Raw genomic sequence first — 11,733 nt, 5'->3', positions numbered from 1 at the left:
GTTGAATTTTATCTAATGCTTTTTCTACATCTGTTGAAATAGTACTGTATTCTGTTTTATTTTTCTTCCAAAAAGCAAATCAATGTATATTGTCCCACTTGATTATTTCTATATATTCCAATATTTAGTTTTCTTTGATTTTCTGTAAAGTTGATATTTACCATGTTTCTGGAGAAGCAGGAAAAATTAGCTTCAGTTTCTGTATTCTCACCCAAAACACTGTTTATGCGCAACGGTATCTGGCTTGTATCTGGATGATAAAGTATAACTTTAGGTATGACTTTAGGTTCTATTCACTTAGCAAACGAGGAGAAAGAAGAAAGTTTGAAAATTTAAATTGTTAGGAGAGAGGCAGAAATGTAGTCTCAGTGCATCTTTATTCCATTTGTGTGATCCGCAAGATGTATGCTCCCTAAAGTTGCCTTTAATTGCAGGATAATAGCTGGGGCAAAATAATTGCACTAACTACATTCATGCTTCTGGTACTTCACTCATTAGTATACTCTCAATCTTCACTGGATTGGCCAGCTTCTCACATATAATACGTTTAGTCTCGGTGCACCTAGTATGATAAACATATGTGTTATCTGTGTATCCACAATACATCCAGTCATCTAAGTCATTTGTATTTCTTGTAAACCTGAAAGAGAAAATAAAGAATTACACTTGGCAAGTCAAACATTTGAAACACATTCACAGAAAAAAAATTACTTTCCCAACATATCATTGCTCCTAGGGTCTGCATTGTCTAAAATAAAGTTTAATCATTATTTAGAATGTCAAGTGTCCAAATTACTCATTTTTATTGACAAATATGCAGTGTCACACACTGCCTGATTTCTCTCTGCCTTTTCTGCTTTCTCACATCTGGAATAGTTGTTGTCCTTTATTTCCAGACACCTCCCTTTCCCAATACCTAATATGATTTAGAGTAATGCAATTCTATTAGATTCTCTAGGAAAATTGGACCAGTAGTATATCTTTGAGACTGTCCTCCTCAAATCATAATCACCGAAACCAGGAATTAACCTCATCTGTGATACCTTAAGCTCAATATCATCTCCAAGTGACATTTCCCTCCCTCCAGCCATTTTTTAGAGATTTTACTATGAAGTTCTGAATAATTACCAGCCCCTAATACAGGATTACTGATGAGGGACTATGCATTAAAGACAAACTTGTAAACTGAGTATATTATCTTTGGGAAAAAATGTAACATCAATATTGGGTCAATAAATAATGATCAATCAATAAATAAGGTCCTCAGTTACATTTTCAAAAGTGAAATTTCCCACTTGAAGTGGCATAATACAGATGTTATTGATCACATCCCAATTCCAGAAACAAACCCAAAAATAACATCGAGGATAAAAAACAAAAGGGAATTACATATATTATATATGATAATATATACATAATAATGTACTATGCACCTATACTAGGATATAATTTTTATTTCTGTATTATTTCTTGATGATTTGAAATATTTACTATGTTTTCCATCCCATTATAGATTACCTTCCCATTAGCAATAGTTACAAATAAACACGTGGAAATCCTACTTTTTGAAATGAGTCCATCTATACTGTTCCCTGATGCTCACATTACCTTTACCTCTAGTACTTCACGCCAAATGAGGTCTTCAGAATAGATAACCTTCTCTCCTCCATTTGTGCATATCCTATCCCCCATTCTGTGCTATCATTGTAGACTGCCAAAGATAGAGCTGCCTTGTCTTTCTGACCCCTATTCCTACACATACTATTTCTATCGGATGGAAAAAGCAAACAAGACAAAACAAAACAACAACAACAAAAACAATCAAAGCTTCTATTTGCCACTTTGCCCAACGTGGTGAGTACGGAGGAACCTCAGGGTTTAGATTCAGGCAGCACCTCAACAGCTATCCTGAGCTCACCCCTGCTTGATGTGTCCTCAACCAGCAAATACGTATACATTTGTGAGATTGGGACAGCATCCAGCAGCTTGAGGCTCTGGTTTCTTTCTTTAGTCTAATCCTGTCTGCTTCCCAAATTTAAGGAATTATAAAACACAAATGGATAAGCCTAACACCCCCCCCCCCCTTATAAACAGAACAAATGCAACATATGAATCCATTTATATTTATAACCACATGTCTTAACCACAACAAAATATTTTATATATCCCATATATGCAATATATCATGCCCATGTTCATTTTATTCTCTTTACCAGAAATGTTCTTCTAGTCAATCTCTAAATTTTTTATTCACAAAATGGCCATTTCAGGGCTTCCCTGGTGGCGCAGTGGTTGAGAATCTGCCTGCCAATGCAGGGGACACGGGTTCGAGCCCTGGTCCGGGAAGATCCCACGTGCCGCGGAGCAACTAAGCCCGTGCGCCACAACTACTGAGCCTGCATTCCAGAGCCCACGAGCCACAACGACTGTAGCCCGCGTGCCTAGAGCCCGTGCTCGGCAACAAGAGGAGCCACCGCAATGAGAAGCCCTTGCACCGCAACGAAGAGTAGCCCCTGCTTGCCGCAGCTACAGAGAGCCCGCGCACAGCAACAAAGACCCAGTGCAGCCAAAAATAAATAAATAAATAAATTTATTTTTTTTAAAATGTCCATTTCAACTGTCAGTTATAACACAAATTTCAAAGCTAAAATTTATTTTTTGTTATTCCGTGTATCCTTACTGAAGCATTTATCACATTTTATTCTTTTCGTCTGTAAAATTGTTTAATTAGCCTGTGCATACAATTAATGGTTAAGTAACTAAGGGAAGAATCAGTCTTTCATTCCTCTTTGAATCCCAGCATTTAGCACAACTTTAAGTACATATTCGAGCCTAGTGAATTTTGTTGGCTTCTGTAATTTTCTTAGATAAACGTATTACTCACAGAAATTCTCCCTTATTTGGCTTATAAGTTCCTTAGTCACTTGTCAAGATAATGGGAAGACATTCGCAGAAACTTTTTCGTTATTAAACACAGTACAGAAGCCTGATGGAAAAGAGTTCTTTAAAGATGCAATTTCAATAGAAACTAGTTTTCACTGTAATCTACACTGCTACTATAGTGTAGGGAATTCGCCTTTACTGAAACCAGCTATAAAACTTTAACAACCGTATTACCAATGATAATAGTATTTTGAACTGAAGATATGATGAGGAAACAAACTTATGTATAGTCAATCTTTTAATTAAGCTTTGACTGTTTGGGGAAGGGAAAGCGCCTCTTAATGAGGTGACTGTAAAACACTTAGGGTCTTGTCTCTTAAAATGGCTTTAAATCTTGACCTTAGGAGTGATTTGAAGTCCTATACTGCAGTGCAGATAAGTGGCTCAGTTGATCACAACTATATTTTAACAACTTTGTTCCCCTAGTGTGGTAAATTGACCGAGAGGTGACCATTTGTAAAACATTTGAAAACATGTTTTCATCGTTCCACTTTCAAAAGTATTGCTTTTGTTAAACCCAATATTTAGCTTTTCTTGTGATACATTCTGTTAGCCTGTGTAAAAGGATTAAATTTCAATAGGGTTGTAAAAATTCTATTTTTATGTGAATTTAAGTGCAGCCACATACTGTTTTTTAAAGCATATGTTTTACCACTAATTTCCCAAAGTTACAATAAAATCCTACAAGTAAAAATCTACTAGAATTTACTGTAAGGCAGACTGTAAAATGGTAGAAAATTATTTCACAGGTTAGGCACTGAAATTTTGAGGTATATTAGGTGTATAAGGCACTTCACTTGGATGCCTTTTCATTTGTAGGCAGCCTCAGGAGCACCAAAATAAGTTGGAATTCCAGTACTAAGAAATATTTATGTTTGTAATATTGAAAGGCAGTGTTCGTTACTTGGAAAGTTGCGGCCAAAGTAATCAACTCTGTAGGCTCCAAGCTGTTGGGAATGCTGGTACTCATTAATGTTTTTTGCTGAATGGTTGGAATCACATGATGCACCACACCAATTAATCTTTAAGTAACGTTATTTTATAGAACTGTTTAAATGGTGTGCTTTAGATGAGGTGTGTTCCTCTCTGCGCATTGTCTTAAACGAAACATTTAGGGCTGAACAGGCTTTATGTAATTCCTCATTTCATGGTAGAATTTGATCCCGTGGGTTAATTTGATCCCGTGGGTTAATTTGATCCCCACTTAAGTGGGTTCTTGTTTATTGGGTTTTAAACTATAATTTGCATGCCATGGAGGAATTTGAATACTGTCTTAATGAAGGACATGCTTGTAATCACATACTTGCGTTGCTCAGGTTTCATTACCGTGTGATAAGGTTTTTTCCTCTAACTTGACATTTAAAAACTATTAGTGATTTCCTGTTTCTTTTATTAGTTAAGCAGTCTAAAACTTGGAACGTTTTAGCATGGAGTCAACAGTGAAGACTACCAGATGATTTTGTATTGGAGAAAAGAAAAGTAACCTAAATTGTGAATTTCAGTGCTTTATAAGGTGTCTTCAGAGTCAGCTTTTGCATTATAGGGGCTGTTACAGGCCAGCTGAGATGACCACTTACAGTTTATACAGAACTCATATGTATAAATCAACATTCTTAGGATATTACTATATATCCTTTGAATAAACCCCTGTGAAGCACTTCCTCCCCCCTAAAATGGTGCATAACGTAAACATGAAATGTGTAGTATGCAGATACCATTTATTAAATAGTTTGTAGTGTATAAATTTAGAACATTTCTTTTCAACAAAGGGTGAATTGATTGCTAATTTACCATTTAATTCTCTCAGGAACAGGCAAAACAACTTCTCATCTTGGATAATCAGATGCAAAGTCATCTACGAACTTAGAGCTGAAGTTAGAAATAATATAAATGGCCCTTTCAAGCTTGACCAGCTGAAAATAACTAAAACACTTTTCTTTAAGTGAAAGTACAGGATTTTTCACATCTAGCAATTTTAGAGTTCAGTGTTAACACAATATTTCTAGTGAGAAATTGTTATTAGAAGCATGGGAGTGAAATAGTATGAAATGGTGGTGAGTGCGTCTATCATATTACTGTAGGTACTTGGACTGGTGCAAACTTGATTCCCTTTCACGGCCCTATTTAGGAGCTGTTAAAATCCAGTACCATTTTTTGTTTCATGTAATAGGAAATAGCCAAATTCACTTTAAAGCTTCTCAACTATTTATGAAGAGCTCACCTGTTTTAATTGAAATTCACTAGAATTGAATGTGGCATGAAACCACTTAGCCTGTGTATTGGACAAAAATATTAATATCATAATAAAATTCTACATGTTAAGAGAATTCTTGTAGGCTTTTAAAAAATGATTTCTTTTTGGTTAGGTTTAAGAAATATGTGCAATACAGGAAGACAGATCAGGTGAACGTGTCGTAGCAGACAATTTTTTAAAACGGTGTTAGACTTGAATTCATCCAGTTATTGTTTGAATGAGGGTGGGTGGGTAGAAGGATAATGAAATTACTGTATTGTTTCTTTCCTTAAGGAAAAAGATGTGAATCCTAGCCTTACTTAGGGAAGTCTTTGAAGCTGTGATGGACAAAAGTCTAAATTAAATGTATGTATGCTTCATTATATTGCTCTTAAGACTACTGAGATGGCAGTTTAATTCTTAAAAACAATAAAATGAAAGCATAAATACTAAAAAAAAAAAATTCAACAAGAATAAAGACTTACCAGTCAGAGGATATAATTGTCTCATCCAAGATCTTGTAGCCTTTTTTATATTTTCTGGGAGATAATCCCAGCCAATAGTCATATAACCTCAGGGATTTTATAAATTCCTACAGGAAGCAGAGGTTGTTTGTTAAAATCATTTTCTCCCATTTCTATAAATTACCTCACAATGTAATTTCTTACAAATTACTGTGCTAAGGTGACATCTTTGACATTCTACTACTATTTTCTATGCCATTAAAACAAATTGAGACAAAGTGTCTCTTACTGTAAGATTTCCTTCAACATTTATACCTCAGTTACTGTCTCACATGGAGAAGGATCTACTAATCCATGTGTAACTTTAACTTAGGGTCAGTGAGGGTCACAAACTTCAGGATTCAAATGCTAAGCAGTAAATACTCAGTTCGGGGGCAAAAGAGGTGGTTATTCACAAAAACACAAGTTAAGAGAAACACAAGGAGCAGGAGAAAAATATAGGAAGGTCAGATGAGAGTGGTTATAGAATAGAATTCAAAACCAGTCCAGAAATTTGTAGCCAAAGTAATAGTTTTTTCTCATATTCCAGTAATTCGTTGAGCAAATAACTATGAATGGATCATTTGAGAATAATCAGATAAGGAAGAGACTATGGATTGATTTCCGCTCTTCTATAAAGGAGGGCAAGGATTCTTAGAGTAGGGAAGCTGAGACTTTTGGGGAAATATATTTTTGCTTAAAAATAAATATGGGATTACTGTCTGAAAGACCAGAAATGCTAATTAATGAGTAAAATATAGAGATATTATTTAAATATTAGAATAAATAAATAAATATATAAATAAATCTTCCAGAGAACTCACTTTTCCTGGGACCCAGGAGGAACTCAGTGCAATATATCTGCTTGGCACTTGCCTTTGCTACCCCATCTTAATTCTACTTTTTTATACATATTTTATCCAAGCTATCTTTTTATTCTAATACATGTTGGCTTTTTCTCTTAGTTTAAAAAATACAAAATGGTGGAAACAAAGAACCTCCTCCTGTGTAGATCTTATGGAATTGGTAACAGTCAGGAATAATTACAGATCTTCTGTTTTTAGATAAATGCTCAGAAATAGTGCTCTAAGAGTTGATCCTAAAGTTCCAGTTTGGAAATGTTCGCAGACCTAAAGATTCTGGGTGCCCCATATCTACCCATCTGCCCTTCAGCCTCTGAGATTCCTCTGCTGCTAAGGTCCTAAGCTAAGGTTTCATATGACTAACCTTGGCTTGATACCCTGAGATAAGTGTACTAAGTTTTATTCACCTCATACCCCAACTAAAATAAGCCAGACTCATGTCTGGACTAATACAAATCTTCCGCAACATGCCTCACTCCTCTCTGTTCTATGATGGGGAAAGTGACTTCCTTCCTCACAGGCAGAGATCCGTGAGATCTTACCAACATGCTTTTGTTTGTAATCTTCAACAGGCTGGCATTGTGGTCAGAACATATCTTGTCACTCTTTTGCCACGTTTCGTAATGCATAAATTGTATATAACACCTGTCCTCGTGCCACATCCATTTCTTTGGACAAGGTTTACATTTGTGCTCTGGAAGAAGAACATACTTTCATTTGGTTTGTGGGGTTAATCTTCATAATTCTTATTATTTCCATTGTTCTCTATGTTAAATTAACCACATTTACTTGTCTTTCTTCTTACATCAAAGGTGAAGAAAATAAATCCTGTGTTCCAGGCTTCTGTATACCACCACAATGTGTCCAAAACATAATTAGAGCATATTTGAAGTTAAACACTCAGATTCCAGTGTATTTTCCTACCTCAGGAGCCCTGAATAGCAATTAATTAATCTCCTTCTTTCCCTTTGTCATTTTGCGTATTTCTACATGGCAATAAAAGGTAATAACAAGAAACATTGCCTCTTCCAACTAGAGCATTTCCAGGTCTCTGACTTGCTGAATATTCGGAAGACTTCTCAAGAGGACAAAGAACATGTTTTAGTTATAATAACTATAGAAACTTAGAGATATTAAAAGACCAATTCCTCCCAATTCCAAAGGTAAGACTTGACTTCTTTTCTTAACGTTAACTCATCAAACACTGACTGAAATTTAGGAATGAGGTCATCTGTAAAGAGATGACCTATCTTCCATCGCTGTCCTTTTTAAAGGATTAGAGAAGGATTAGAGAAACTGTAGACTGTCTAATGTTTTTGTAAGTAACTATCATCTTCTGATAATTTGGGGGCCTATAGTTACTATTCTGTTTTTCTTCTAACTGCACAGAAATATCAGTGAGTCTTCTGTCAACCACATTTAATTCTTTCCTCCAAATAATGGTTTCCTAGGGAAAAGCTGCTAGCTGTTGATGAAATGGTTCTCAAGTGACTCCTAGGTTTAGTTCATTGTCTAGTAAATAACTCAGAGAGAAATATAGGATTACCTGGGATTTTTGTATATAACTCATGACATAATTTGGTGGCTGTTTCTTGAAGTGTGATAGAGAGATTCCTGATCTTCTCAGAGCTATTCATGTTATGCATTAGTTGTAGAGAAACATTTCTCTGAAGTTCTTCTTTGAAATTTTGTAGTTTATTCAACTTTTCCATGTCTATCTTCGAAGTTATGTAAACTCCGGATTAAAAAAAAAAGAGATGATAAAAAATTGTAATCCCTCAGTACAACCATCACCTCCTTTTTGCTGAATTGTATTAAGAATATTAAAGGTCTAGGGAAGCAATTATTTCATGAGAGTGAGAGAAAGAGACTAAGTACCGTGTTGTAAGTACCTAGTTATAAGTCCCTTTGTGGGCATATCACCTATAATCATTCCAAAGCCTCAAATCAAAGAGTAAAACTCGTGCAATTCTAGGTGTTTTCCCTGTCAATAAAAACACAGGTAATACATACATAGGCTTCCTAAGACTCCCAGTCCAATCAGCAGCAGAAGGCATAGAAGAGTCAGAGCCCAGGCTCTTTGACGCCATACGTGGGACGCAGCAGGTGGTACTGTTGGAAGCAAAATTAGCAAAGACACCTGGAATGGTACACATCTTAATTTGATTCATGCATTCATTTATTTTGCCTTTATTTCTTTCCTCCCATGTCCCTGGTGAAGGAATGCATTTTGCTAGAAACTCAAGGATATTTTAAAATAACTTTTAAGAGAATAACTCAAGAAGAAGTCAAAAACATTTTGTTAATTGTTTCGCATGCAAACTGATTCTCAAAGGAGAGGCTGTTAATTCATAGGCTGATTCAAGAAACAGGCAAAAATTGGGTTGAAAAAGAAGTGAGAAGACCAATCAGTCTGGAAATAACGTATCTTGTCTGTACAAAATTGGGGAAACTGAGTAGCAGGCAGCTAACAGAAAGGTCGATTTGAGTATTCCTTCCTTGAGTCGACAATTGTGGCGTGTCAGAGAAAATAATTTCATTTATTTATGTTTGCCCCAGGAAATCCTGAGAGTTCGGCTGTGGAACATAAATGATCAGCTGTCTCTGTAATGTCTCTGGCTGTCCTCCCATCAGCCAGATCTTAGGCTAGACTTGCATAATTTCCTCAGAATTTTTTCATGCTTTTAGCAACAAACTTTTGTTGAATGTTTCTTTTTTGCTGAACAGTGAGGCTCCAAACAGATCATTTCCCTACTAAAAATCCTCCAGTTTATAATATAAACTTTATATTATAAATTAATTATTAAGTTACTATGTGATTTAAATTATCATCATTTGTATACATGGATGCTAGATATTTCAAGAAAATATAATTCAGGGTTAACATTACCTCACTATACTTCTGATCTATGTCCTACATATCACAGTTGGTGATAACAGTGATACTGTGAAATATAGAAAGAATTGAAAATAAAATGTGAAACAACTTTTTTAGACCTTGAACAATAGTTAATGGCAAAAGAATTACATAGTCAAGATCATATCTAAGGTTAGAATCATGACTTCAAGTGCTATCATTCTTACGAACTTTTTCTAATGTATTTATGTATACAATTAATCAAAAATTATCTATTGAATACCATCTGAACACTGGACACTAGTCTGGGTGCTAACAATACAGAAGTGAGCAAGACATGCCAGTTCCTGCTTTCATAGGAGATTAATTTTAATTGTGAGAGAAAATAAATGGATAGATAGGTGATAGATACATGATAGATAGATAGATAGATAGATAGATAGATAGATAGATAGAGATATATCTCAAATTGTTATATGGTATGCACAGATTTGAAACTGAGTTATATTATAGAGAGCAGGTAGTTCAGATCTTATGGCCACTGAGAATCAGCATGAAAAATCAGTGCAAAGAAATTACAGACAGCAAGAACACCTAGTTCAAAGACTCTAATTTTGGGGAAAGCTTTATCTATTTGAAAAACAGAAAAGATTCAGAGTGGCTAAAGAATTGTGGCCAAGGTGAGAAATGATATTAGAAGTGGTCAAAGAAAAAGTCTGGAGACAGATTTACAGGCTTTGTTAGCCAGAGTAAGGGCATTGGAGTTATTGGGAAAACCACTGGAGGGGTGCAATCAGGAAGAGAAAATAATTAAGTTTTTTTTTTTAATAGAAAGATCACTGTCACTGAATATAGAGAGTGAATTGTAGGGCTACAGTATTGGAAGCAGGAAGAATAGCAAGAAACATTTCAGTATGCTACACATGAGAGAATGGTAGCTTGATTTTACTAGTATTAGAAAATGATGACCCATGGATAGATTAACAGTACATCTTATAGTTAGAATCTATAGTTCAAATTTATGAAATGTTTATGAGAGCTCCAACTTGATAAAGTTGGTAGATAATAAGATGTATACATTTATAGGCAGTACAGCATTATGATAAATAGCACAGCACATTCTCAGATTAGTGTGCCTGGGCTTGAATCCTGGTTCTTCTGTGTATCACCCGTGGGACCTTGGACAAGTTATTTAACCTCTCTGTGTCTTAGTTTCTACATTGGTTAAAAAAAGAGAGCCACAGAGTTTCAGAGATTAAGTGATTTAATATTTGTAACACAATTAGCACAGTGCTAGCATATGGCAAACAATTAGTGATTGTATTTAAATATGTATTTATATTTGTAATGAATGAGATGAGGATGATTGGAGAGAAGAAATAGTTTTAGAGAAAAAATAAATGTTTCTATTTTTTGTCTTTTAAATTTGAAATGAAATTAGAACCCCATGTTCAGTGACATAAGAAAAGGGGACCCAGAACAGAGCCCTGAAGTAATCTGTAGGGAATCTGATACAAGGGGAAAAGTTGAAAGAGAACATTGAGAGGGCGCAGCCACTGTGGTAGCAGAAACCATGAGGATGTGGCCATGAAAGTGGGCAAAGACAAGTATTCAAATAAAAGGGACTGTTCAGCTTTGCAAATGCTGCAGGAAATCCAAGTAGTACAAGAACAAAGATGTGACTGTCAGGGTGAATCAGGGAGGAGGTCATCTGTGACCTAGACAAGAATCGTCTCCATGAGACAATGAGAGCAGAAGCCCAGGAGAGCCAGATGAGAAGAGAACGAGAGATGGAGAACTGGGAGTCTGTGACCAAAGACAATACACTCGAAAAGTTGGGTTGTGAAAGGAAACAAAGAAATGGAAGAATAAATGGAGAGTTTTAAGTGGCCAAGTAGGGACTGTGTTTTGTTAAAACAAGAGTAGCAGAGTATGTTGGTGCACCAAGGAGGGGTAATTAACTAGAGGAAGGAGAGAGAATAACAGAGGAGAGAAAGGAGAAAATTATGGAAGAAATGTCTTTGAGAAGGACACCTGGATTGAAATTTAGAGCCAAGTGAGGAGGTCTGCCTTTTGATAAGAGTAAAGAAGTACATTGTAAATATTATCTAGAAGTAAGGCAGAGAGTATGAGTGAGGATATGGCAGGATGGAAATTCTGGTAATAGAGAGAAAAGGGGTGGTGTGAAGTAGGAGCAAAGCTCATCAAGTGAGAGTAAGCTGGGCTCGAAACTTTGTGTGTTTTTACCCGCAGTGTTCAGCTGCTCAGGTGGGGCACAGACTGGGTGGATACTTAAATTTAATAAGAATTGGAATTTTTCAAGGAAAAAACAGA

General features: G+C 35.7%; 1 protein-coding gene across 3 annotated transcripts in view; it reads right to left on the bottom strand.

The window, feature by feature from the left end:
* Positions 1-358: 358 nt before the first annotated feature.
* Positions 359-11,733, bottom strand: part of LOC103012302 (C-type lectin domain family 12 member A) — a 234,448-nt gene continuing 223,073 nt past the window's right edge. For all 3 annotated transcript variants that reach the window (XM_057557167.1, XM_007196092.3, XM_007196094.2), the window contains exons 3-7: positions 8,556-8,654; positions 8,089-8,277; positions 7,085-7,236; positions 5,662-5,768; positions 359-640 (exon numbers count right to left, since the gene is read on the bottom strand). In XM_057557167.1, coding sequence (XP_057413150.1) covers positions 472-640; positions 5,662-5,768; positions 7,085-7,236; positions 8,089-8,277; positions 8,556-8,654 — 716 coding nt within the window. In that variant the 3' untranslated portion in view covers positions 359-471. The remainder of the gene's footprint in view (positions 641-5,661; positions 5,769-7,084; positions 7,237-8,088; positions 8,278-8,555; positions 8,655-11,733) is intronic.

The sequence above is a fragment of the Balaenoptera acutorostrata genome, chromosome 11, assembly GCF_949987535.1.
Source record: "Balaenoptera acutorostrata chromosome 11, mBalAcu1.1, whole genome shotgun sequence".
Taxonomy (NCBI): Eukaryota; Metazoa; Chordata; class Mammalia; order Artiodactyla; family Balaenopteridae; genus Balaenoptera; species Balaenoptera acutorostrata.
Note: the sequence above shows the minus strand (reverse complement) of the source record. Positions and strands in the feature narration are given on the sequence as shown.